This window comes from Gopherus evgoodei, chromosome 22, assembly GCF_007399415.2.
Source record: "Gopherus evgoodei ecotype Sinaloan lineage chromosome 22, rGopEvg1_v1.p, whole genome shotgun sequence".
Taxonomy (NCBI): Eukaryota; Metazoa; Chordata; order Testudines; family Testudinidae; genus Gopherus; species Gopherus evgoodei.
In genome coordinates, this window is record NC_044343.1 from 13344312 (window position 1) to 13372066 (window position 27755).

Here is a 27755-nt window from a genome sequence, read left to right on the forward strand (position 1 = left end):
TCGGTGACTCGGCTCTGCACAGCTGGGGCGCGGGCAGGCCTCTTGGACGGGCATGCAGAGGGCTGCCGTCCCCAGGCTCGGAGCAGCGCTGGCAGGAGCAGGTGGGCTTCCCCAGCACCCAGGCTGTCTCCAAAGGTGAGTCCACTCGGCCAGGGGTGAGTTCACTGTTGCTGACTCCCTGCTGCCCAGACTTCTGCCCTCCCCTCCACTTCCTCCCATGCTCCCCTTCCTTTGTGCCTCCTCCCATTCACCGCTTGGCCCCAACGATCTCCCCTGTGCCCACCCTGAGCAGGCCAGGCCTGCAAAGCCTGAATTCCACCCTGCCAAGCATCCAGCACCCTCAGCTCTATTGCCATCAGCCTCTTTGAGGATCAGGCCCTAGGCTGGTAAATCCAACAAGGAGGGGCACAGCCTCCCTCGCAATGCCAGCAGGCTGGTCGCAGGAGAGAAAGGACATGCTTGTGGTTAAGGCAACTGGGGGCGGGGGCAGGACTCCTGGGTTCTATTCCCAGCCCTGCCAGAGAGTTCCTGTGTGACCTTGGGCAAGTCACTCTTAAGCCCTGGGGAAGTGTCTGAACTGTGGCCCCCGTCTGCCGCGCTCCTGATGCCAAGGGTCTCAGGCACTGCGGGTCCTGCTGCTGCTGGAGTTGCATGAGATGGAGCCAACACAAGATTGCTCAGCTGCCCGCAACCAGGATCAAGGCAGGGCAGCTCCCCCCTGCGGGTGCTACAATAACATTGGAATGGAGGAAAATTACAGAAAGGAGCTCTGGGCTGGTGGAAAGTGGAAGTGGGGGAGGATTCCTGGCAATAACTCTCTGGCCCTTAGGGGTCAGCCAGGCATACAATACCTCTAGGAGGAATCTGAAAAATCCCAGCCCCTTCCTATTCAGTCATAACAAGAGAGTCAGAGGCTGAGGCAGTGCAGCCTAGGGGTCAGAGCACAGGACAGGGAGCCTGTGACATACCAGGGTACAATCCAGACTAATGAGCAGCTCAGTCATCCTGGCTCTGCAACCTTGGGTGCCTCACGATGCCTTGCTGAAGTGGCTTCCACCTGGGCCTCTCACAAACAGCTTCCAGCATGCACCACTCCCTGCGTGTTTGTGTGTAACTGCAGCCTGCCAGCCACACTGGGGTTACACACTCTGCTCTCACCAGCCTGGGTTATATTGCAGGGTGACACCAAAACACCCCCCGTCTTAGACGGTCCCTCAGTAATGTCTGTCCTCTTCTGGACAATACAAGCTACATTGAGTCTATTTCTTAAATAGAAATAATATGCACACAACTTGCCACCCCAAATGGAGTTTGTCAGACACTTTAATTTAAACACAGTGGGTTAGATAAAAGAGTCAAACAAGTTTATTAATTACAAAGAGAGTCATTTTCAATGAGTACAAGTAATGAGACATAAAAATCAGAAATGGTTACAGGAAAATAAAATTAAGACATTTCCTAATGCTGAACTTAACAAACTCTATCAGATTCAAGCAAAGCTTCTTACCATACACTTTCAGCAGTCTTACTGACCAAACACTGGAGGTTAGGACCCTTCTCCCAGAATCCAGTGAAGGCTTCTTTTGTTAGAATCATAGAATCTCAGGGTTGGAAGGGACCTCAGGAGGTATCTAGTCCAACCCCCTGCTCAAAGCAGGACCAGTTCCCAACTAAATGATCCCAGCCAGGGCATTGTCAAGCTGGGCCTGTCATAAACAGATAGTTAAGGGTTAATGTCTCTTTTACCTGTAAAGGGTTAAGAAGCTCCGTAAACCTGGCTGACACCTGACCAGAGGACCAATAGGAGGACAAGATACTTTCAAATCTTGGTGGGGGAAAGTCTTTGTTTGTGCTTTTTGTGTTGTTCGTTGTTCGCTCTCGGGACTGACAGGGACAAGACGTATACCCAGGCTTTTCCAATCTTTCTGAATCAGTCTTTCATGTTTCAAAATAGTAAGTAATAGTCAGGAAATGCAGATTAGTCTTATGTTTGTTTTCTTAATTTATAAATGTGTCTTTTTGCTGGAAGGATTTTTACCTCTGTTTGCTGTAACTTTGAATCTCAGGCTGGGGTGGGGGGGTCCCTCTAGTCTATATAGACTCAGACTCATGGACTCTAGGACTGGAAGGGACCTCGAGAGGTCATCGAGTCCAGTCCCCTGCCCTCATGGCAGGACCAAATACTGTCTAGACCATCCCTAATAGACATTTATCTAACCTACTCTTAAATATCTTCAGAGATGGAGATTCCACAACTTCCCTAGGCAATCTATTCCAGTGTTTAACTACCTTGACAGTTAGGAACTTTTTCCTAATGTCCAACCTAAATCTCCCTTGCTGCAGTTTAAGCCCATTGCTTCTTGTTCTATCACTGGAGGCTAAGGTGAACAAGTTTTCTCCCTCCTCCTGATGACACCCTTTTAGATACCTGAAAACTGATATCATGTCCCCTCTCAGTCTTCTCTTTTCCAAACTAAACAAATCCAATTGTTTCAGCCTTCCTTCATACGTCACGTTCTCAAGACCTTTAATCATTCTCATTGCTCTTCTCTGGACCCTCTCCAATTTCTCCACATCTTTCTTGAAATGCGGTGCCCAGAACTGGACACAATACTCCAGTTGAGGCCTAACCAGCGCAGAGTAAAGCAGAAGAATGACTTCTCGTGTCTTGTTTACAACACACCTGTTAATGCATCCCAGAATCACATTTGCTTTTTTTGCAACAGTATCACACTGTTGACTCATATTAAGCTTGTGGTCTACTATGACCCCTAGATCTCTTTCTGCCATACTCCTTCCTAGACAGTCTCTTCCCATTCTGTATGTGTGAAACTGATTGTTCCTTCCTAAGTGGAGAACTTTGCATTTATCTTTATTGAACTTCATCCTGTTTACCTCAGACCATTTCTCCAATTTGTCCAGATCATTTTGAATTTTGACCCTGTCCTCCAAAGTAGTTGCAATCCCTCCCAGTTTGGTATTGTCCGCAAACTTAATAAGCGTACTTTCTATGCCAACATCTAAATCGTTGATGAAGGTATTGGACAGAGCCGGTCTCAAAACAGACCCCTGTGGAACCCCACTTGTTATACCTTTCCAGCAGGATTGGGAGCCATTAATAACTACTCTCTGAGTACGGTTATCCAGCCAGTTATGCACCCACCTTATAGTAGCCCCATCTAAATTGTACTTTCCTAGTTTATCTATAAGAATATCATGCGAGACCGTATCAAATGCCTTACTAAAGTTTAGGTATATCACATCCACCGCTTCTCCCTTATCCATATGAATCTGAGTACCCTGTAAAGCATTTTCCACCCTGATTTTACAGAGATAAATTTTACCTTTTCTTTCTTTAATTAAAAGCTTTCTTTTTAAGAACCTGATTGATTTTTCCTTGTTTTAGAATCCAAAGGATGGAGTCTAAACTCACCAGGGATTGGTGGGGGGAAAAGGAGAGGGGGATGGTTAATTTCTCCTTGTTTTAAGACCCAAGGGGTTTGGGTCTTGTGTTCCCCAGGGAAGGTTTCGGGGGAACAGAAGTGTGCCAGACTCAGACTTCTGGCTGGTGGCAGTGTACCAAATTTAAGCTAGTAATTAAGCTTAAAAGTGATCATGCAGGTCCCCACTTCTTGAACCCTAAAGTTCAAAGTGGGGAAAAAACCTTGACAGGGCCTTAAAAACCTCTAAGGAAGGAGATTCCACCACCTCCCTAGGGAACCCATTCCAGTGCTTCACTACCCTCCCAGTGAAACAGTTTTTCCTAATATCCAACCTAAACCTCCCCCACTGCAACTTGAGACTATTACTCCTTGTTCTGTCATCAGGTACCACTGAGAACAGTCTAGATCCATCCTCTTTGGAACCCCCTTTCAGGTAGTTGAAAGCAGCTATCAAATCCCCCCCTCATTCTTCTCTTCTGCAGACTAAACGATCCCAGGTCCCTCAGCCTCTCCTTGTAAGTCATGTGCTCCAGCCCCCTAATCTTTTTAGTTGCCCTCCACTGGACTCTTTCCAATTTTTCCACATCGTTCTTATAGTGCGGGGCCCAAAACTGAACACAGTACTCCAGATGAGGCCTCACCAATGTAGAATAGAGGGGAATGATCACATTCCTCGATCTATTGGCAGTGCCCCTACTTATACAGCCCAAAATGCCATCCACTGTAACCCCTAGGTCCTTTTCTGTAACAGCGAATGGGATTCTTCCGTCCTAAGTGCAGGACTCTGCACTTGTCCTTGTTGAGCCTCATCAGGTTTCTTTTGCCCAATCCTCTAATTTGTCTAGGTCTCTCTGTATCCTATTCCTACCCTCCAGCGTATCTTCCACTCCTCCCAGTTCAGTGTCATTTGCAAACTTGCTGAGGGTGCAGTCCATGCCATCCTCCAGATCATTAATGAAGATATTGAACAAAACCAGCCCCAGGACTGACCCTTGGAGCACTCAGCTCGAAACCGGCTGCCAACTAGACATGAAGCCATTGATCACTACCTGTTGAGCCCAACAACCTAACCAGCTTTCTATCCACCTTACAGTCCATTCATCCAGCCCACACTTCTTTAACTCGCTGGCAAGAATACTGTGGGAAACCATATCAAAAGCTTTGCTAAAGTCAAGGAATAACACATCGACTGCTTTCCCCTCATCCACAGAGCCAGTTATCTCCTCATAGAAGGCAATTAGGTTAGTCAGGCATGACTTGCCCTTGGTGAAGCCATGCTGACTGTTCCTGATCACTTTTCTCTCCTCTAAGTGTTTCAGAATTGATTCCTTGAGGACCTGCTCCATGGTTTTTCCAGGGTCTGAGATGAGGCTGACTGGCCTGCAGTTCCCCGGATCCTCCTTCTTCCCTTTTTTAAAGATGGGCACTGCAGTAGCCTTTTTCCAGTCATCCAGGACCTCCTCTGTTCACCATGACTTTTCAAAGATAACCTGTTGCTTCAGGTGCAGTGAATGTGATGGGCAGGGAGAGAGAAAGAGGGGACCTGTGGGGTTTTTGTCCTTCCTTTTTATAGTTTCAGTCCTCCTCTTGAAATACATTTCCAGGTGGGACTAGAAGGTAAAGAGTCTGTATGGAAGGATGTTCCCTGCTTTTTCCCCTCATCTATTTAAGCTTCCTTTGTTTCCCTTCCATCTTGATGATTCTGTTTACTGCTTAAATGCAAATTAAGCAGAGGACACATTCCTTTGTTTAGGACAAGCCTGTTTGCCATCCTCAGTTTGGAACATGTTTTAATAATGTCACACAGTGGACTCTTATAACTTCAGATACAAGTTTACCACACAGGTTTTATCAGGACATTACTGATCAGCAAATTATGAGTTTTCAAATGATATCTCACAAGGTGTACTTTGTACAGAGTTTATTACAATAGTGTGTCAGATGTGAGTACAGGGGCATGTCATTTTGTCATAGAGCCGAATTCTAAGGCCAGTGTCCGTGTGTCTTTCCCAGGTGCTCTCCCACCCAGGGCCTGAGAGGCTATTAGGACATTACCATGGGAGGCAAGTTTGTAGAAATTTTGGTGGTGCCCAGAACCTGCCCCCCCAACTCTGCCCCCCCCAACTCCGCCCCCAGTTTTGGTGCTGGGTGCAGGCTCTGGGCTAAGGCAGGGGGTGGGTGTGCAGGAGGGGGTGAAGGATGCAGGCTTTGGGATGGAGTTTGGGTGCAGGCTCGGCTGGGGGTGGGAGTGTAGGAAGGGGGAGGTGGTGCACGCTGGGGCAGAGGATCAGGCTGCAGGGGAATGAGGGTTGGGGCTGAGGATGAGGGTTTCATGATGCGGGGGGGCTCTGAGCTGGGGCAGAGGCTCAGGGTGCAGGGGGATGAGGGCTCTGGCTGGGGATGAGGATCAGGGTGCAGGGGGGATGAGGGCTCTGGCTGGGGATGAGAATTAGGGTGCAGAGGGGATGAGGGCTCTGGCTGGGGATGAGGATTAGGGTGCAGGGGGGATGAGGGCTCTGGCTGGGGATGAGGATCAGGGTGCAGGGGGATGAGGGCTCTGGCTGGGGCAGAGGATCAGGGTGCAGGGGGATGAGGGTTGGGGCTGAGGATGAGGGTTTGGGGCGTTGGAGAGGCTCAGGGCTAGGGCAGAAGAGCAGGGTAAGGGGAGCCTGCCTTGCGATTAGTGGATGGCAGGTGCTAGGACCCTGGGGCAGCAGACAGTAGTTCTGCCGGGATCTGCGAGCAGGCAGCGGTGGAGGGGGGGACGCAGGGGGAGGGGTGGAAGGCGGAGGCCAGGACCCGCTCCAGGCAGGGACGCGGCGGGGCAGGGTGGTGAGGGGAGATCCGCGGGGGCCGGGGCTGGGGCCCGATCCAGGCAGGGCCGGGGGAGAGACCCAGCTCCAAATATTGCTGGAGCAGGGCCCCCAGCCCTGAATATTCCTGGAGCCCGGGCACCTCGAGCCCATATAACTCGCCGCCTCTGGACATTACTGTATTTCCCCTACCCTAAATCCCCCTGAAACCCATGTACCAGGACCCAGGGGCAGGATCACTCTGCCCTGGCCTAAAGCTAATCAGACTCTAGCTCAAGCCTTCACCCAGGTCTGGGCTCCTTCTTCTGGCTCTAGGAAATTAAAATAACTGCTCCTGGGTCCCCTTGGAACATGGAGAGCTTTTTATCTGGGGGGGGAAACAGTCAAATGAAGCATGACAGCCCAGGTATAGATTTACCTGTAAGAACCTAAGCCACCTAAAACTGTGTGCCAGGAGTCTGGATGGCCTCACGGGCAGGCTGCCTGAGCAGAGATCCAGGACTCCACAGGGCTTGTCTTGCAGCAGAGTTAACTCGAGTTACACTTCCAGCATCACCCCTCACTGGAGACCCACAAAACCCTTCACTCCTGTGACGGTGCTTTTTACACCAGCTGATTGCTCCCCCCTTCCCCCTGCTAGAGCACAGCTGATGAGCTGTGCAGTGCGGTGGCAGGCTTGCTCCACTCGACTGCTGCTCATCCTCCAACGCCTTTCTGCAATTCTCCCCCGTGCCCCCCATGCCCAGAAAGGACAAACGAGTTTCCGTTTACTGCAGAGCCAAGGCCTTGTGCCACACACGAGGGAGGGCTGCGCCCAGTGTGGACACAGCAGGTGGGATTCCGCAATGTAGCCGCTCTCACACGAGCAAGGCTAACTTGAGTGCAGATAACGCGAGTTAACTGTGCGGTGAAGACAGATCCCAGGCTGTCCACAAGCCCCACCCGCCTAAAGCCCTCTTGTGGTTCTCCTCTGCTGGTCTGCTCCCGCCCGAAGAAAACCGTGCACCTACCTGGCCCAGCTCTGCAATATCCGCTCCGGTCCTGCTGGCCCAGGATGCTGGGAAGTCAGCCCTGGCTGGCATGACTAACAGGGTGCCATGGGCTGATGGAGATCTCAGCCACGTTCCACTGCTGCTAACGGCTACAACGCCAGCTCTGCACGATTACCTCCTCCACTGCTCCAGCCCCACAGATTCACTCCACACAGAGCCAAACCGCCAAGTGGGGAACCCAGAGCTCGCTGTCCTCTACTCTGAGGAGGATTTCATTCCAAACCACGGTCCCCTCGGGCCGGGTGACCCCACCCTTGGCATAGTCTGGCCAAATCATCGGCACTTTGGGGGATTCAATACTAACCTATTGTCATGGACACAGAACAGAAGCCAGTGCCAACCAGAGTGTCCAAGGGCAGTAGAGGGAATTAGGAGTAAGCAAGATGTGTCCAGGAGGCTAACTAGAGAGGGCTGTTCCCTTCCCCCAGTAGGGAGCAGAGCACCAGCCCAAGGGAACGTCTACGCTGCCTTTTCTGTGGTGCTCAAATCAGCTGTTTGGCCTTGGGCTGAGCTCCAGCTGGAGCATGAATGGGGGGAGCATGGGGGGGGATGAGATTTTGGCGAGGGTGGGAGTCGGACTGAGCACGGCTGAGGGGGATGTGTCTGGGAAAGGCAGCGGCACCCAGTCCCACTACGAGGCCCCGGAGCAGGGGTGTGGGGAACGCCGCTGAGTCCCATTCCTTTCTCACCCGCAGCCGCAGTTACTGGCTCGGCAGTAGGTGTCCAGGGCCTGCTCCAGCCCAGGAGAAGTAAGTGGGGAAGGAGTTGTGAGGGAGGTGGGTGGGGACAAGGTGATGCCAGCTTGGAGGGGTCTGGGGGGCACAGGGGGAATGGGAAAGGGACCAGATGCGACACTTGGAGCAGTCACATGCCCCCCTAATCCTACGGGTGGTCTCTGTCTGGCACCATAGGGTGAGCCCCACGTGCCCAAGTCTGCGGACCCAGGCTCTGCACACGCGTTGCTGTGTGGACGTACTCTGTCTGCTGGCCTGCACCTGACGGCCCCACCAGAGGGCTTGAAACCCCTTGGGCTTCGGCTTATCGTGTTCCCTTTGGATCATTCCTTTGGGGGTGGGGGACAAAGGAGTGGGGGTTTGCACCCCAGCAGAAGGGACTGTGGGTTCAACCTCCTAACCCTGCTGGCACTTGCCCTGGTTGCAGGCTTCCCTGACTCTCCCCCCTTGCTGGCCTCCGGGCTGTGGGATAGGGAGCTGCTGCTCCAAACAGCCTGCCCTCCCGATGGGAGATTTGTGGGAGCGGGGCGGGTGCCAGGAAAGGGAGAGTGGCTGCCCATGGGAGATGCCTGGTTATTTTTCCCCCGGCTCTCAGTTCAAACAGGAGCTGTGTTGCCCTTCTCAAAATGACGCTCCATCAACGCTGGCTGTGCTTTCTGTGCCCAGGTGGACGCTGGTTCGGGATCGGCAGGGAACAGGCCACCTGACACCTCCTAGGGCTTGAGGCGGAAGGAAGGGGCCAGGCGGGCCAATGGCTGACGGGAATGTGCCCATCAGTACCCTGGGAGAAGCTGCTTTGGCCAGGCTCTGCGAGCTTCTGGACAACTGCAGCCGGGGCTGGAGGAAACTGGCTGAAATCGCCGGCGCCGAGAAACGCTTCAAATGCAGGTGAAGGAAGCGCAGGGGCACAACGGGCTTCGGGCATCGATATGGGCAGCGTGGCCACGGGCAACACATCATTACAGGGGCCTCACCAGCCTGCCTGCCACAGTGTGTGTGCAGAGATGGCCAGTGTGTGTGTTTGTGTATGTGCACACGCAGGGGGGTGATGTAGGTGATGCTCCTGGGTATGAGTGGGTAACACTGTGTGTGTGTGTGTGTCAGGGGGTCATTACAGTGTAGGCCTTTGGTACCTACCTACGTCAGAGTGTGTGCATGTGTGATAGAGAGCGAGCTGTCCAGTGTAGGCCCTGTGTGTTTGCATGTGTGTAGATGTCCCAGTGCAGGCTGTAGGGGGGTGTGCTGACCCAGTGCAGGTTGTGTGGGGTGTAGAGTGTTTGCTGTCCCAGTGCAGGCTGTGGGGGTGTAGGGGGTGTGCTGACCCAGTGCAGGCTGTAGGGGATGCAGGGTGTTTGCTGTCCCAGTGCAGGCTGTGGTGGGTGTGCTGTCTGAGTGCAGCTGTAGGGTGTTTCCTGACCCAGTGCAGGCTGTGGGATTGTAGCGGGTGTGCTGACCGAGTGCAGGCTGTAGGGGGGTGTAGCGGGGATGCTGACCCAATGCAGGCTGTAGGGGGGATGCTGATCCAGTGCAGACGGTGGGGGTTGTAGGGTGTTTGCTGACCCAGTGCAGGCTGTGGGGGTTGTAGGGTGTTTGCTGACCCAGTGCAGGCTGTGGCTGTGTCTGTGTTGACTGCACCAACTCACCTGCGCTGTGTCTGGGCTCCTGGGAGCCCTTTGAGGTGAGGTTCTCTGTGGTGCTTGGCCCCTTTCCCCTGAGCTATGGGGCACTGCCTCTGAGACACCACTCAGATGCTCTAGTTCCTGGTGCTGCAGTGCATGATGGGACCTGTAGTCTCTGTGAGCTGCCTTCCCACATTCAACATCAAGCTGGCTGCATTCTGCACCCTTGGGCACCGTCATTGTGTTGCTCCCAGGCAGGCTGCTGTGCCCAGTGCTAGCAGGCTCTTGGAGGACAGATCTCAGCCCCATCTCATAGAATATCAGGGTTGGAAGGGACCTCAGGAGGTCATCTAGTCCAACCCCCTGCTCAAAGCAGGGCCAATCCCCCAACATTTTTTGCTCCAGATCCCTAAATGGCCCCCTCAAGCATTGAACTCACAACCTTGGGTTTAGCAAGCCAATGCTCAAACCACTGAGCTAGCCCTCCCCCCTCATACCCTTCGAAACGCTGATTGAACCCTCCTTTCTGTCTGCGATTGCCATTCTTTGTCCCGTAGGGGGGTTTCACCGGATAGCGTCAAGGCTTGGGATTCATTGAGATCCTGCCAAAGAAGTGCCAGGCACGATCAGGCCAGCAAAACCCTCCCTTTGTGTCTGGGCTTAAATAACAGGCTGGCCAGGAGACCACAGCTCCGGCTGAGTGACAGAGGGGCCGTGACAAGTGTTCACAGCGTCCTGCCCAGCAGCTCTCTCCGGGAAGCTCAGCCCTGGAGGGCACAGTTCTTGGTGCTCCAGAACCCACACCACCAAGCCCCCAACGCCCAGTGATGCTCAGATGCTGGGTTTTCATTCCAATCTCGTCTCTGCTCCTAACCCATGAAAAGTCCCGTCAGTACGCAGCTCACCAAGCACTGGCTGCGAAGAGAAGCCTGGGTAGGGGGAAGGGCAGGAGCTGATGGATGATGGTTGTGCCAGTGAATGTAAGTGTGGGGCCCCCGGGGTTCTCTAAGGACGGTGGGTGTCTCAGCCTGGATCCCCTACCCAGGAACGTTACCCCGGCTGTAGCACAGCTCCTGCGTAGATCTCAAGGCTAGTTAGGATCATTACCCCTGAGACACAGGCTGTCCCGCTGGAGGTTTTTCGCCTTCCTCTGCAGCGTGGGGCACGGGTCACTTGCTGGTGGATTCTCTGCAGCTTGAGGTCTTCAAACCACAATTTGAAGACTTGAATAACTCAGGCGTAGGTTAGGGGTTTGTTATAGAAGTGGATGGGTGAGATTCTGTGGCCTGCTCTGTGCAGGGGGTCGGACTAGATGATCACATTGGTCCCTTCTGACCCTAGAATCTATGAGTCTATGAGCTGAGCACCTGGGTCTCCTGCGTCCCCGTTTCCCGCCCTCCCCCCAGCCAGAGGATTGAAAGGGTTAATGTTGTTCTGTGTTTGCTGTGGGTTCCCAGTGAGGAGGAGCTGGAGATGTGTTCCCTGAAGGTCCTAGAGCCCTGCGGGAGCCCCAGCCAGTGCCTCCTGCAGCTGCTGTCGGAGCGGGACTGCACCCTCAAGTACCTGCTCTGCTGCTTGGATAAGATGGGACACACTGAGGCCTTCCAGTTTCTCTCCAGTGTCGGTATGGGCTGGTAGTCGGAGCAGGGACGGGGGGGTCAGGACTCCTGAGTTCTGCTCCCTGCTCTAGGGTGGGAGTGGGGCCTGGCGGCTGGGTCTGGGGGTCAGGACCGGGGTTTTGCTCCCTGCTCTAGGGTGGGAGTTGGACCTTGTGGCTGGGTCTGGGGGTCAGGACACCTGGGTTCTGCTCCCTGCTCTAGGGTGGGAGTGGGGCCTGGTGGCTAGGTCTGGGGGTCAGGGCACCGAGGTTCTGCTCCTGCTCTAGGGTGGGAGTGGGACCTGGCGGCTGAGTCTGGGGGTCAGGACTCCTGGGTTCTGCTCCCCGCTCTAGGGTGGGAGTGGGGCCTGGCGGCTGGGTCTGGGGGTCAGGGCACCGAGGTTCTGCTCCTGCTCTAGGGTGGAAGTGGGGCCTGGGGGCTGGGTCTAGGGGTCAAGACTCCTGGGTTCTGCTCCCCGCTCTAGGGTGGGAGTGGGGCCTGGCAGCTTGGACTGGGGGTCAGGGCACCGGGGTTCTTCTCCCTGCTCTAGGGTGGGAGTGGGTCCTGGTGGTTGAGTCTGGGGGTCGGGGCACCGGAATTCTGCTCTCTGCTCTAGGGTGGGAGTGGGGCCTGGTGGCTGGGTCTGGGGGTCGGGACATTGAAATTCTGCTCCCCGCTCTAGGGTGGGAGCGGGCCTGGTGGCTGGGTCTGGGGGTCAGGACACTGGGGTTCTTCTCCCTGCTCTAGGGTGGGGGTGGGGCCTGGCGGCTGGGTCTGGGGGTCAGGACTCCTGGGTTCTGCTCCTGCTCTAGGGTGGGAGTGGGGCCTGGCGGCTGGGTCTGGGGGTCGGGACACTGGGGTTCTTCTCCCTGCTCTAGGGTGGGAGTGGGGCTTGGCGGCTGGGTCTGGGGGTCAGGACTCCTGGGTTCTGCTCCTGCTCTAGGGTGGGAGTGGGGCCTGGTGGCCGGGTCTGGGGGTCAGGACACCGGGGTTCTGCTCTTGCTCTAGGGTGGGAGTGGGGCCTGGCGGTTGGGTCTGGGGGTCAGGGCACCGAGGTTCTGCTCCTGCTCTAGGGTCGGAGTGAGGCCTGGTGGCTGGGTCTGGGGGTCAGGGCACCGAGGTTCTGCACCTGCTCTAGGGTGGGAGTGAGGCCTGGTGGCTGGGTCTGGGGGTCGGGGCACCGAGGTTCTGCACCTGCTCTAGGGTGGGAGTGGGGCCTGGTGGCTGGGTCTGGGGGTCAGGGCACCGGGGTTCTGCTCCCCGCTCTAGGTGGGATTGGGGCCTGGTGGCTGGGTCTGGGGGTCGGGGCACTGGAGTTCTGCTCCCTGCTCTAGGGTGGGAATGGGGCCTGGCGGCTGTCCCCGGCGGTCAGGACTCCTGGGTTCTAAGCCCCACGGTGGGAAGGTGGGAGAGGGCTCTGCTGGAGCAGGGAGCAGCAAGGCAGAACGTTGGGATTCCAGAGTGTGAGCTGATGGCTGGAGCTGGGAACCAGGAGTCCTGATGGTGGTTGGAGTGGGGCCCCCAGGAATTTACCGGTGAAGGGAAATTCTGCCAGGGGAGTGTAATGGGAACGATCTAAAACTACGGCAACTTACGCACAAGCCGGATACTTGCCCGAGTCTACGTCTACACTGGAAACGCTGCAGCTGAGCCCCTCTAGCACTTCAGCATAGACACCCTCGCCGCACGAGTGGGGTTCTCCCATGGGTACCTAATCCCCCTCCCCGAGAGGCGGTGGCTGCGTTGCTGGCAGAATTCTTCCCTTGACTTAGCGCTGACTGTGCTGGGTGTTTGTTGGCTTCTCTGCGTTGCTCAGGGTGTGGATTTTTCACATCCCTGAGTAACATAGCTGGGTTAACGTTTGAGTGTAGACTGGGCCTTGTGACATGCTCCTGGAGGGGCCTGATTTCCCAGAGAGCCAGGGGTTTGTTCTTTCCTCTCTTGCAGTCCAAGAGTCCATCAGGATCGTGGTGCAGCCCGAATCTCAGGTGGTTACAGAAGGGACCCGTGCATCTTTCACCTGCTGGGCGACGGGGCCCCCGGAACTCAGCTACCAGTGGTTCTGTGGGAAGCAGGAGGTGAGGCTGGGGGAGGAAGGAGGGAAAAGGGAAAATCTCCGGGCTTAATAAATTAATCAATCAATAAATCCACAGCAGCAGGGTCTAGTGGGAGAAGAACAGCTGTGCCACTGACACACTGAGTGGCCTTGGGCGAGTCAAATTTGGGGGCCCAGCTTGAGACACGAAGGGCTGAGCAAAGCACACCCAGCTCCAGCTGAAGCCAATGGAATCGTTCATGCCTGGACAGCGCAGGCAATGCTCAGAGCTCTGTGTCAATGCTAGGCGGTATCATTAGATCATGCAGCCTCCCGGCACAGCCCCCGGGGTGGGGGTGGAGAGGGCACCTGGGGCTGGATGGAGGGCACAGTGCCAAGAGGCTGCGTGGTTTCTGCCCCATTAAACCTGGCATGTTTTATTTCATGCCTGTTAGGTACCTGGTGCTACCACCCCTGAGCTGGTGATTGACCCAGCTACTCCGCAGACCCCGGACTGGTACATCTGCCGCGTTAACCACAGGGCCAGCTTCGCGTTCTCCAGGTGGGCCCGGCTCCAGGTCAAGCAGAGCAGCAGCCCTGCGTCAGGTAGGAGGACAAGTCACAGGGCTGTTTGCAGCAGTGGCAGGGAAAGCAGCCGGCAGGGCCAGCCAGGCAGTTGAGCTGTCTGGGGGCAGCTCCAGTCTTGGTACCGTGTTGACTTGCAGATTCTGCCCCCTGGGCCTGGCCGAACCAGGAGGGCCGTGTACCGTCGATGTGGGTTTCATGCTTGTGCCTGGGATGGGCCTGCTGCCCAGTGCTACCCAGCTGTGTCCTGTCCTGCTGTCCTTTTGCATGCTGAACTCCCATTGATCCCAGCCCTTAAACAGCCTGCCTAACAGGCTGGGGTCACCAGGGCCTTCCTGCAAGTGTATTACAGCTGGGGAAGGCAGTGTGGTCTAGTGGGTAGTGCACTGGACTGGGACTTAGGTGTCCTGGATGCTATTCCTGGCTCTACCAGTGGTCTGCTGGGTGACTGTGCCCCTGTGCCTCAGTGTCCCCATCTGTAAAATGGGGACAAGGCTCCTGCTCTCCTTCATAAAGCGCTGTAAGCTCTGTGGATATAAAGTGCTAGATAAGGGCTCAGGATTGCTGTTATGATGATTAACTGAAGGGGCCCAGCCAGTCTGATCAATGCCCCAAGTGATGCTATGAGTAGATGGCGACTTGGGCTCTGGGGTGACACGGTGCCGGAGGCTCAGACTGAGATGGAGCAGTGCCTGCTGGGATATGTAGTCTCCACTGGCTGTGCCTCCGTATTGCCCATCTGCTTCAGGATTGCACCCTTGGCTGCCCTTGCATGAGCCTGCCCTGGGACCTGGTCCCACATGAGGACTCCTGTGCCTGCGGTGTCCTGCCCCAGGCTAGCACTCTGTTCTCCACCCCCCTCCAGCGAGTGGCTATTGCCCTACAATGGTGGGACTGCAGATCCTCTGTCAACCCCAGCCCTGCACCTTGGACGAAGGGGACTCCCTCCAGCTGCGGTGCGTGGCCATCGGGAACCCGCCGCCCCAGTACCAGTGGTTCCGAAACGGGAGTCCAATTGAGGGGGCGCGGAACTCCCACCTCCAGGTACCCTCCCTTGGGGTCTGGGCAAGGGCTGCTGGCTGGGCAGGGGTCCCGTAATGGGCTGCAGACTCTCAGTTAGGCACTGTGGGCTCAGCAGCCCAAGGTTGGGGGTGGTCTGCAGTGCAGGACAGCGAGCGAGGGGTAATCCCCGGTTCAGTGCACCAAGCCGAGCCCACCCGGGCACGTTCTGCTGCATTCAGTGCCCGCAGCCCCCAGCTCACCAAAGGTGGTTTCCTGGGGGCTCTAGTCACAGCGTATGGTGCCCACAGTGCAGAGTCCGCCCGCTGGAGCTCGCCTCTTCCTTTCCCCTTGCTGCAGGTGAAGCTGGTGACGACTGCGGAGAGAGGCTGCTATGCCTGCAAGGTGTTTAACCTCTTCCAGGTGCTGTGGAGCCAGGATACGGTGGTGGAGATTGGTGAGGATTCGGGATCTGGTGTCGAGACTGAGGATCTGTAGCCACCCCCACCACAGACAATTGGCAGGCTTAGAATGGGGGCCTTCAGAACCAAAACTCCGTCCTCCATCACACTAGCTAAAGGAGCAACTCTGTGCATGGGTAGCGGTAGTAGGCTGTTACCCTCTGTTGACCAGCCACTAGAGAACAGAAGCCACATTTTGCTTGCGTGCTGGACCTTGGCTCACCGAGCCCGCAGGCAGCCCCCACCCCACCAGCACTGCCCTTTGCACTCCAGGTTTGCTGCCCGTTCAACAAGGCCTCAGCAGTCCCTGCGGGAGGGCTTTGAGGCTGCTGGGCAGGCTGTGAAGTGAAAGTCCTATGTGAAAACCGGATAATCATGTGGGACACAGGCTAGTCACACAGCTTGGTGCAGTGGGGGAAGGTGCTTGATATCCTGATGAGGGGCCTAGGGCTGCCTTTTAAACCCAGGGATCTCAGCGGGGTCTCATGAACAGGTATTGGGGGTCACGGCCACCCTGGCTTGCTCGTAATGTTAAATGGATGGGGCCCCAGCTGCGTCCTGGATAGACTGCAAGGTGTGGGGAGGAGTTGAGGGCCCATAGTAAAATAATCCTCTCTCATGTTGGCCTGGAGTTCCCACCTGGGCACGGCCAGGGACAGAGGGTACATACCCCCTGCCCACTCTGGGCATTCCTGCCTCTGTAATACCTTCCCAGAGGCGTTGTGCAGGGAGCCTGGGGGCGGGGGAAGAGACCCCAGCGTCTCCTTATGGTGCCTCCTGTGCCTGTCTGCAAGCCCTGCAGGGAGGACGAGGTTTGGGCAAGGACTGTGGCATGAATGATCTGCGGCCCCAGTCAGCAGCTGGAGCCGACGCTCCCAGGCAGCCCTACTTATCTCGCCAGCCTCACGGCTTCCCCCTTTGTTTTGTTCCAGGCCCACAGTTGTTTGCCTCTGGAGGCTCTTGGCGGGAGGAGGACGCAGGTAGGTGAGGCCCAGGTCCCAACCAAAGCTAGGAGCTCCTATCTGAACACAACTCCCCTGGGCTGGAGGCTCTGGCTGTTCCTGTCATGGGGCAGGTCAGGAGTTGTCACAGCAGTCGTGGCCTTTACATGTGCTAGTTAGTGGCCTGGACTTCTTTGTCCTCACCCAGCTTGGCTGGCTGCTGGGGGCCGAGTGCCTGCCCTGCAGCCGAGTGGGTGCTGCTCTCTCCATGGGCTAGGGAGCTCCTGGGACTTGTGCTGTGTTGCCGAGGTTCCCTCCCCGCCATGGGGGCAAGGTCCACCAGCCACAGTGCCTGTGTGGCGCTCAGAGAGATGATCAGGTGTCTCTTTCTTTCCAGGGAGTGCCCCAGAGCACAACGGCCCCAGCCAGCTGTACGGTAAGAGGCTGCATGCAAATCCCCAAGCCAAGCCTCCACTTAGAAATGGATCCGGCTCTTGGCCTTCCCCCCTCTATACATGCATCCTCCTCCCTGGTGCCAATGCAGGGACCCACTCCGGACTGTTCTCCCAGCCAGCTTGTCTCTGCTGGTCCGTGGAAAAATATGTCTCCCACACCAGGTCAGCTGATCCATCCTCACATGGGCTCCTCCCCGTGGATTGGGCAAACCATGGATTGGGTGGATCCAGCCCTGCCTGTGGACGTGAGAGATGGAAAAGCTTTGCCACATACCCTCCTGCCCCAAAGAGGCACCACACCCACTGCAGACCTGGCACCCACTGGCAGGCAGCGAGGGCAGCGTGCTGGCCATTTTAGGCAAAGCGTGGCCTTCAAGGAAGAGCCAAAGTCTTGGCTGGATGGATGAACCAGCTGGAGGGAGGACTCTGCCTTGGTTTGGAATAGAGGTCTGGGCCCAGGGGTAAAACTGGGGGCCGACTAGTTCCATCCCTGCTCTAGAGAGTCCATCCCCAGCAGGTGGGGCAAGAGGCTGTCTGGGATGGTGCTGAGCGTAAAGGGGAGATAGAAGCAGGGAGAGGATGAACGTTCATCCCAAATGGCCCAGGAGAGTTCCACTCGCTTCCTCCCCATCCCCCTGACGTGTTCCTCTTGTCCCTCTCCTGGAGCAGCCACAGACAAAGTGGCTCTGCTGATGGGCAACATGAACTACCTGCACCACAAGCACCTGAAAGCACCCATGGTGGACGTACACGAACTGACCAACCTGCTGCGCCAGCTGGATTTCAAGGTGGTCTCCCTGCTGGACCTGAGCAAGGACGAGATGCAGATGGCCGTCAATGAGTTCCTTCTACTCTTGGACAAAGGAGTGTACGGTACAGAGGGAGTGCCCTATGTCGCTGGGTAGCGGTGGGAGAGCCCTTCTGCCCTGGAGGAAGGGATGTCTACATGGTGTACATTGGTCTACACTGGAATGGCCATTTCCTGCTGGGGCCCCGGCCCACCTGGGCAGGCTAGTGCAGGCTGGGGGAGCGTGAGGGGGGACTTCTTCACCAGTAAATACACGGGAAGATTTTCATGAACATTTCAAAGCTTTTCCCCAGTTTTTTTCCTTTAAGTGCCAAGTTTTAAATGGAGTCAAATTTTAAACTTAAAAAATGTTGCCCCCTTGGTGGAGGTGCCCATTTCCTGCCCCTCTTGTGGCTGGGAGGTTGGGCAGCATGTCGGGGGCTCAGGCAGTCAGGGCCGCCGAGAGCGGGTTTAGGGCCCGGTGAAAATTTTTTTTCGGACCCCCAGCAAGGGCGGACCGGCTAAATAGGGCTGACGAAGCCAGGCCCCAGGCCCCCTTCTGGATCACCAGGCCCCGGTAATTTGTACCGCCTTTCGCCCCCCCTCATCGGCCCAGCAGGCAGTAAAAGCAGAGGATGGAGTATGTGTATTTTAGAAGCTCTATCATTTTTCCTCATCGCCCTCATTCGCTTGCCCAAGTGCCAGAAGGGAGCTGGCACTGAGTGATTGTCACCAACTTGAGACGCGCTGGGAGGTGTGGGGTCGGTAGAGCCCGGTGGGGGTCACAGACGTGCCATGGGATGGCGAGGGGCCCTTTCTTGCTCTCACTACTGCTCAGCACCATCCTGGGACACTGCGCCACCCCGCCCGGGGACCAGAGTCACGATAACTCAGTGTTATTATTAAACATGGCAATGGAGGTAGCGGCTGGGCCAGCCAGGTCAGTCCCTGGTGTGCTGGGTGCTGTACAGAGGTACAGAGAGCGAGGCGCTTAACATCTGAATGACAGGAAGGTAATGGGGCCATAAGGAGAAATGAGCGAGCTGGCGGGAGGGATGGGGCGACAGGTGGAAGAACATAACAGGAGCTGTGTATCTCCTAGCTCGGCAGGTACAGTGGCCACAGGCCGGCTAGCAGCCACCTAGGAGATGCCCACAGGAAAGTGCCCCAGCAGACACGGGGGCACGAGGGACTTGGAGGCACCAGGGGGTGGCTGGAGGATTCTGTCTGGGAGCCTCCCACTCGGGACAGGAGAGAGCACACAGATGCTTGTGAGACAAGCCAAGCATGGAGCTCTGGAGGATGGAGTGTTAGCAGCTCAGTGGGAGCTGACCTGAGATCAGGCCCCGTGCCCGAGCTGTGGAAGGCTCTGTCATTAAGGACAGGGTTTGGATTAGCAGACGTCAACGGGGTGGCACAGCCAGAGCCTGAAGCCAGACCCACGATTCTGCTGAAGGCCTAACACAGGACATTACTGGGCTTCTCCTCCGACAGCCTGGCCAATAGAGGATCCCACAATCCATTGCTGCAAGCAGGAAAGGGCACTCCAGGCAGTATGACCTCAGGGATGGGAGAGGGGAACAGGGCGAGCAGAGGAGGGTTGTGTATACGTCAGACAGAGAAATGAGTGGGAAGCAGGAGGAGAACCTGAACTGGATTTCTGAGCCACCCCAGAATGGACTTTGCAGCCCTGGACGCAGGGCCGGCGCTTCCATTTAGGTGACCTAGGCAGTCACCTAGGGCACCAGGATTTGGGAGGGCGGCAATTTGGCGGCGAGGGGTGTCCTTCTGCGCTCTGGGTCAGCAGCAGCAATTCTGCAGCGGGTCCTTCACTCGCTCCGGGACCCGCCGCCAAAGTGCCCAGAAGATCAGGAGCGTGGAAGGACCCCCCCCCCCAGCCGCAGAATTGCCGCCAACAACCGGGAGCGCGGAAGGACCCCCACCTAGGGTGCCAAAAACCCTGGCACCGCTCCTGCCTGGATGCAGTGGGCTGCTAGGCCAGAATTAGGAGGGAGGCAGAGACGGAGAAGGTGTGAGAGCAGCACAGACCTTTGCAGTTTGATGCACTCTGCTCCTGCTCTCCCCCAGGTCTGCTCTACTACGCTGGCCACGGCTACGAGAACTTTGGAAACAGCTTTATGGTTCCTATTGACGCGCCGAGATCCTACACCTCGGAGCACTGCCTGTGCGTGCAGAGTGTGCTGCAGAGCATGCAGCAGCGGCAAACCGGTCTCAACATCTTCCTGCTGGACATGTGCCGGAAGAGGTGAGCACACCAGAGCCAGCCGCCCGGGAGCGGCAGGGCCAGAAGTGTCCCTCGGCACAGCTGAGCGGGTGCATATGCACTCCTGTACCGCGGACGGAGATGGGGGCATAGGTCTTGGCTGCCTGCTTGAGGGCCTTGGCTGGAAGGTGCTATGTAAGTGCAAGGATGTGTGAAAGCAGTCCTTTCGCTTTCCGAAACACATATACACACGCTAATGCAAGCACACGTATAAGCATGCTATCAGGTGTGAAATATCATAGCCACACACACTGAGGTCATGCACACCATGTGTGTCCATATGCACATATAGCTGCCTGTGGGCATGCGTATACTGAGCGATTCCTACCCAGGCACACACAAGAACACGCACGCAGAGGCAGCACCGGTGCAGTCCCATCCACAGGCGCATCGCCCAGTAAAACCAGCCATGATTACTCATGAAAGGGGACACCTGACAGAGAGAGAGAGGTTGTCACAGAGTCACCGCGTGATGCTCTGGAACTGCTCCCCACCAAACCAGTCAGGACTTTGGGGAGCCTCCTCTCCCTTGGAGCAGACTTGTTCAGGGCAAGAAGCTCACACGTCTTCACCTCCTGGGTCTCTCCTTGGAGCATTCAGCATCCTCTGCCCCTCCGTGCGCTTCCCTCAGTGAGTCACCCAGCGAGGTCCTGGGGAAGTAGGTGCACTGGCCCCTTGCTCTGCAGCAATCACACACCCTTATCCCACCACCTAGATACTTAAGAACTGCGTAGGGGACACTGAGGCACCAACACAGTATGCAGAGAAAACATTAAGATCATTCCCAGTTTGTCACAGAGGTCCCTTGTCAGAATTAACTCCAGTGCTTCCCCGGAGAGCAGCCATCCCTGGGGTAACCCCTGTGGAAAGGAGAACAGCAATAAATCCACAGCCAGGGGACCGGAGCTCTTCTCCAGAGACTTTCTCGTCTAGCTCAGTGTCCCATTGGCGGTTGCCTGGGTTCCCAGCCCACACACATGTTCTGCGAGGGCATGCCAGACGCCTGCTGTAGGACATCAAGTGGCTACATACTCTTGGCCATTGACCCAGCAGCGCAGCCTGACTGCTGCTAAGCTGGCAAGTGCCATGTTGGGCCGTCACTGGCAAATGACGCCATTCCACCAAGTAAAGACACCGTAGCCTCCAGGTGCAGACAGATTGCGATCCAGGCGCCCGCTGTTAGTATCCGACTCATTGGCTGACCTAACAGGTCTTCCCTGGCTAGGAGTACTGCAGTGCTGACGATGCTGGGCTGCCAGCTGGTGTCTCATTGTGTTGGCGCAGTGGCCTCATGCTAAACAATCCATCGGGCTTGCACTGTTTCCAGCCCAGTCCAGGGTTGTTCCTTACAGCATGTTCTGCAGGACTTTGTCCTGTCTGGGCCTGGGGGCCCAAGCAACAGGGCTCCCACCCGAGGGACTAGTCTGCTACCTTCCAGAGCTCACCGATAGGCAAGTGAATAGCATGAAACCTTTCCTCTGCTCGTCTGCTCAGAGCCCATTGGTCTGGCCCCAGCCCAGAGGTCCCAGCGCGACCACGGGCTGCATAGGGTTCATGCACCTTCCATTTCTTTTCAGGAACCTGAACGATGACATCATCCCGCAGGTGGGGGCGCTGCAGGTCACCGCCAACATCGTCTTTGGCTACGCCACGTAGGTGCTCCCTGTCGCCTCCTGCTGGCCACAGTCACTCCTTACCTGTGTCCTCCTGGAGCTTGAGTGGGGGGACAGCGCGGGGTCCATTTCAGGGGACTGAACCCACCAGTCACTCAGTATTTGGAGAGCTGCTAGCAGGGGTGTGTTCTGCTTGGGCCTCCTGGGGTGACAATCCTTAGGAAAAAGGGCAATAACGCAGCACACCTCCATATTGCCTCTCACCCCAAGCTCTCCAAGAGGCAGCCTTGTCTAGAGGTTAGTGCACAGGGAGTCAGTATCAAAATTGCTGGGTTCGGTACCCCATTCTGCAGTACTTTGGGCATGTCAGGTCTCTGCTCTGTGCCTCAGGCTCCTTCCCCTGTCCGTAATGTGGCCGTAACAATTCTTGGCCACTGATTTGAGCTCCTTGGCTGGAAGGTGCTGTGTAACTGCAAGGGACTGTGGCAGAGCCCTTTTAATTCATTACACATCACAGTCCTCCTGGAAGAAGGTAGAGTTATCAGCCCCTATTTAGAGGTAAGGAAACTGAGGCACAGCAAGCCATTCTACCACCCACATGGCTGATCCGTGCCGAGTGGCCCTGCCTCCCAGTCCTGGGCTTTGTTCTCCAGACAGCACTTCCCCCCTGCTGCATGTGCTGTGTATTTTGTTCAGCTCCATGTCTCTGTCCCAAGCCAGAACTTCTCCCCTATGTAACCTGAGGGGAGGGGATGACTTTCGGGGGCTGCTGCCTGCGTCTCTCCCAGGCAGTGGCACTGCTGAGATCCTGGTGCTTTGGTGAGTAGGTACGTCTGCCTCTCAGGGTGGTGGGTAGCTGCGTCATGAGCAGGCTCTGCAGGAGTGGAGAGCAGGGGGATTCCCCCCTCAGACTGGCCTTGGAGAGCGAAGCAAGGGGCACAGCTCCGGAGCCGGGGGCTCCATGAGAAGCAAGGCTCCGGTTCCCATTGAAACACAAGGACAGCAAAGTCCCTGCGGCCCTGTGAAAAACCCACCATTAGAACACAAGAGAATCCAGCCTCTCTTCCCCCCTTATCTTGGCTATTGGGCTGCCTTGATAGGCCCTAGGCCAGGGGTGGGCAAACATTTTGGCCTGAGGGCCACATCAGGGTTCTAAAAATGTATGGAGGGTTGGGTAGGGAAGGCTGTGCCTCCCCAAACCCTAACCGCCCCCTCCCACTTTCTGCCCCCTGACTGCCCCCCTCAGAGCCCCCGACCCATCCAACCCCCCTGCTTCTTGTCCCCTGACCACCCCCTCCTGGGACCCCCTGCCCCAGGACCCCACCCCATCCAACCCCCCCTGCTCCCTGACTGCCCCGACCCCTATCCACACCCCCACCCCCTGACAGGCCCCCCTGGAACTCCCTCTCATCCCAAACCCCTCCCCCCAAGCCCCTTTCAGAATGCGGGGGGCTCAGGAGGAGCAGGGGCAGCCGCGCAGCTGGAGAGAAGTGGCGGTTTCCCCTTCAAAGTGCCACTTCTCTCCAGCTGGCTCCTCGGCCGCCCTGTGCTCCTCCTGAGTCGTTTGCCGCGCTCCCGCCACCCGCACTGCCCGCCTGCTCCCCTGAGGCTGCAGGTGAGCTTCTCTCCCTGCTCCCCCCTGCCCCGCAGTGCAGCCCCTTCCCGCGCTGGCGGCGTGGCCAGCTGAGGCTGTGGGGGAGGTGGGGACAGCAGGGGAGGAGCTGGGGCGAGCCTCCCCCGCCAGGAGTTCAAGGGCCGGGCAGGACGATCCCGCGGGCCGTAGTTTGCCCACCCCTGCCCTAGGCCCAGACCCAAACCTGAACTTCCCCAGGTTGTAAGGATGTCTGGAGCCAGGGTCTTGGTTCCGGCCCATCTCTGGTGAGCCGTCCTGCCTGAACCCGAAGCTTCCTCAGGAGTCTGAATCAAGCCAGCTGATGCTGAGGCCAGGTTCCCGGGAGCAAAGTCCCAGGACATTCCGTGCTGAGCGGGAGAAAGGGAGCAGTTGGGCGTAGAAGAGTCTTCGCCCCTCCTATGAAGGAGCTCCAGGCCTTAGCTCTCTCCCGTGCCCCTCTCAGATGTGCGGACGCAGAGGCCTATGAGCTGAGCCAAGGGGAGCTGTTCAACGGTATCTTCGTCAGCTTCCTGAAGCGATGGCTGCTGGAGGAGGAGAAGATCACGGTGCTGCTGGACAAGGTGGCGGAAGGTGGGTTACCCTGGGGTGGGGCTAGAATGGCTCTTCCAGGCCAGCCCGTTACAGCTCAGACCCACAGACATGCCTGCCAGGGGCCCGGGGGCTGATTGCATGCCATATTCCCTGGGACTCAGGACTGTCTGTGAGCCTGTTGACTCAGCACTGTGCTGAAGTCACCTGCTTGTGTCTTCCAGACATGGGAACCCTGGAGATCACCAAGGGCAGGCAGGCACTGGAGCTGCGGAGTAACCTGTCCGAGCGACGAGCCCTCACTGATCCAATTAAACCATCCGAGGGCCCAGAGGAGTTCTCTGTCAGGAACCTGCAATGGGCCAAGGCCCATGGTGAGCACCGGGGCCCCGTTATCCCTGCTGAGAGAGCAGTGGTGAGGGGCAGACAGTGAGAGAGGCCTGTCCTGGAGTCGAGGGGAAAGGAGTTACTCAGGGAGCCCCCAGGGACTGCAGTGACTCGGGGAGGTCTCAGCCCACGGAGCAGGCATTACAATGCACTTACCCAGAAAGCATGGGAGTGGGCGGAGTGCCACCAGTGCAGTCAACCATGGAGAGCCAGAGCGTGAGGGGCACACAGCTGGGTCGAGCAGGAAGCCTAGAGCTCGTCAAACTTCTGCAAATGGCTTTGCTGCTATTTGTCCAGCTCTGATCAGGACAAGCACTGCTGGGATGGTGAGTTAGTGTCACAAAGCAGCTGCCATTGGGGAGCTCCACACTGACCCTGGGGACAGGACCCAGAGCCGCCTCCGTTCCCAAAACGCAGGCCCCTGCCATGTGAGCTGAAGGAGAATCTCCATTAATAGGGCCTAGGACACCTGGCTGAGCAGTTCTCATTCTGACCAGTAGGTGGCAGTGAGACACACACGCGTCTCATGGCCCCATTTCTTTGTTTGCAGTGCTTCCTGAGAGCCGATACCTCCAGTTCGACTGCGGGGCTCGGGTACAGCTGGGCTTCGCTGCCGAGTTCTCCAACATCTTGATCATTTACACCCGCATTGTCGAAATGCCGCAGGAGATCACACGGTGTGAAGCAAAACTCACAGATGTCCCGGAGGTGAGAGGCCCAGTGCCAGAGCCTGGCTCGGGTTAACTGTGGGGTTGGGAGCTCAGCGCTGTGAACTGCGGGGCTGAGGGCTCAGCGCTGTGAACAACGGGGATGCCCAGGCCAGAGGTGAGAGCAAGCATTAGGCCAGGCCCATTCCCATTGGGGCATGAGAGCAGAGAGCAGCTCAAGCAGCAAAATCCCAGGTTGAGAACAGCCCAGTTCGAGAGGTCCCGGCTCCTACTCCCTCTCTACAGGACACTGGTGAGATCCCGGACGATCATGCAGGGATGTCAAACAAGGGGACAGTACAAAGAAACTTCCCCTGTGGCAGGAACCAGTCACAGTTTGCAGTCCCTGGCACGGCTCCCACTTAGCGGCTAATTGGCCTTTGGAATTCTGCCTTCGCTCCTGACACCTTACTAGGAGAGAAGGCAGAGGATGGCGCACCAAAGAGGCTGACAGCAGGGCCCTACCTCTCAGCTCATTACCCCTTCCCTGGTCTCCCCAGAGGGAACAAGAAGCTTGCCTTATATAGTCTCACCTTTCCCAGCAGTCCTTGCTGAGCCTCGCTTCTGGACTGAACTCAGAAAGAGGTTGTGCTATGCTCGCTGCCTCCTTTCAAGGCAGCTGCCTGTTACAGGCATGACAGCGGTGCCAGTGTTGCCAACTCTCATCATTTCATTGCAAGTCAGTGGCATTGGGTGTGTTCCTTGAGCCCCAGCTCCTGGAGTCATGTGAAGATGCAGGAAGCTCACCTTTCATTTGGCAAGTGAGGACATGTCTGTCCCTCCTGGCCACAGTGAAAACGTGACACCTAAAGGCTATGAGCCTGGAAAGCAAAGAACTAAACCTCCACCATTATTATTTTTTAAATCTCATGATTTTCAATCCAATCTCATGATTTTGGAGGGCGCTGATTGATGATTTCAGACCGCATGGGGTGGCTGGTACTGCAGCCTGGTGCCCTCATGCCTTGGCTGCCTTTGATGACAGTGCTGTCTCTGGCAGGAGCTGGATGTGGATTTGAAATTCACCAACAAGGAGAGCCCAGAGGAAATGGGGAGCAGCCTCTCCCTGGCTTGGAGCCTCAGTTTCCCCGGCTGCTGCCTCTACAGCCGCCTCTGTGGCCTGCAGAAGCTGAGGGTAAGTGCTGCCCCGCCCCATCGGTGCTGTTCCTGGTGAGACTGCTGGCTGTGTAACCACATCCAAGGTGGAACGGACTCCAGCTCCCGCAGGGCCAAGAGAGGCCAAGGGCAGGGAAAAAACAATGACCCTGATCATGCAGAAGGAGGCCAAGTGAAGCCCTAGTGTACATGCACTGGGTCACTCCGCTGCCTTCAGGGGACTCCCAGGCCCTGACACTGGGATTCGGATCCTTCTCACCAGGGCACTCCAGTGCTGGGCTCCCAGGGGGAGGATTGCTGGGCTTTGCTGGAGTGAGTGACTAACCTTTGGGGCAGAGACTGTTTTTACAGCACCTAGCACAGCTGGGTCCCGGTCTGGGACTGGGGCTTCTAGGTGCCCAGGCAATGCACATAATGAATAGCAGCCTCAGTGGGCAGGAGCGCCCCATGTTATTATGCCTGTTATAGTGAATGGATCCAAGGCATCCTTCGGGTAACGTCCAAGTTATTATCTAGTGGCACCTAGAGTCGCCAACTGGCAGCAGGGCCCTATTTCCTGGGCACTGCAGGGACAGTCCCTGCTCACAGACACACACTAACAGGAGCCAGACAAAGGCAGTAGCATCCACATTGCACAGCTGGGGAACCAAGGGGGAGAGAGGTGAAGTGATTTACCAAGGGCTGCACACGGAGTCTGTGGCAGAGCTAATTTGACCCAGGTCTCTGGGGTCCCAGGCCAGTGCCTTCCCCACAAGGCCATCGTGAACGGCGCTGAGTCCCAGCCACGAGGAGTTGGCACTGTTAGGAGTCAAAGGACCGGCATTGACCTGGCTGGTGGTTAAGGAGAGGGCAGTGGGGAGTGTGAGGTAGATGTCTTGTCACATGCCCACCTATGGTAACCCGGCTTGTGGTGTTATTACAGAAGGAACTGGCCTTCACCATCTGCCTTCAGTACCAATACCAAGGACTCGACGACTTCATTGAGGAGAGCCAGTCAGTAAATATCGGGAAACCACTGATCGCAAAGCTCAACCTGTGTGTCAGCGACGGGCCAGGGGCAAACACCCCACTGGCCCATGCAGACTTGTGTGCAGACGCCTTGACCGGCTCATTCCAAAGCACCGAGAGCATGCAGACCTCCGAGTGCCCCGCTGCCTCAGAGGCCTACCAGAGTCTGCCTTGTGACTCGCACCTTGGCAGCTGGGGTGCTGAGGATGGCCAATGGGCAAACACCCCCGAGGAGAACCTGAGCCCTGAGTTCCCAGGCTCTCACTCCATGTAGCGCTCGGGGTCCGGCATAAACGTCTCCATCCACTTCTCTTCCCAGCGCGGACTGAGGGAAACCACTAGGGTCAGATTCTGCCCTGGCCTCCCCCCCCACACACACAGTTAGCAGAGACTGGGAACCATCTGCAAATGGATCACTTGTTATTGAGCATCAAATAACACAGAGCTAGTGACAGGAACGAGAGTCCCAGATCCCAAGGCAGAAGGGACCTCCGGGCTCACCTAGTCCAGGCTTCTGCAGCACACACCTCACCCAGCAGGGGCTGCACCGGCCCAGGACTTGGAACGCTGTGTCCATTGTCCTCCCAGCCAGCCCCACGCTGGCCCCTCTGCATAGGATCGCAGGCAAACCCGGGCAGCTGCTGGGGAGTTGTACTGAGAAGATAAATGTAGACCTTAGTATAAAAGAAGAGACGGGCCTTCTGCACTGATGGGGGGCATGGCTGGGGGATGGGGGGTAGAAGAGGAAGTACTTGCCCTTGAAGCTTCAGCTCAGATGCCCCCAGCCAGGGTAGTGACCACAATGGTGGCCCGGCTGGTGGCTGCTCAGCCAGTACAACCCCCCCTTCGTGATGGGCAGTCCCCATTTACCATTGGCAGACTCAGTAGACCAGGGGTTCTCAAACTGGGGGTCGGGACACCCCAGGGGGTCGTGAGGTTATTACATGGGGGGGTCAC

At 56.7% G+C, this 27755-nt stretch overlaps 1 protein-coding gene across 4 annotated transcripts; it reads left to right on the top strand.

Annotated features, from left to right (window-relative positions):
• LOC115638710 (mucosa-associated lymphoid tissue lymphoma translocation protein 1-like) lies at window positions 1-27755 on the top strand. Of its 4 annotated transcripts, XM_030540624.1 has the most exons (18): window positions 1-135; window positions 8004-8057; window positions 8709-8930; window positions 11119-11285; window positions 13207-13337; window positions 13750-13900; window positions 14745-14923; window positions 15239-15335; window positions 16272-16319; window positions 16678-16716; window positions 17405-17608; window positions 19611-19788; window positions 21384-21458; window positions 23495-23622; window positions 23805-23954; window positions 24518-24675; window positions 25675-25809; window positions 26713-27755. In XM_030540624.1, the coding sequence occupies exons 3-18, from the start codon at window positions 8794-8796 to the stop codon at window positions 27070-27072; spliced, it is 2337 nt and encodes a 778-aa protein (XP_030396484.1). In that variant the 5' UTR covers window positions 1-135; window positions 8004-8057; window positions 8709-8793; the 3' UTR covers window positions 27073-27755. The 4 variants fall into 4 exon arrangements, with proteins under 4 accessions (XP_030396484.1, XP_030396486.1, XP_030396485.1 ...); XM_030540626.1 differs by lacking the exon at window positions 8004-8057 and having other exon boundaries at window positions 1-155; XM_030540625.1 differs by lacking the exon at window positions 8004-8057.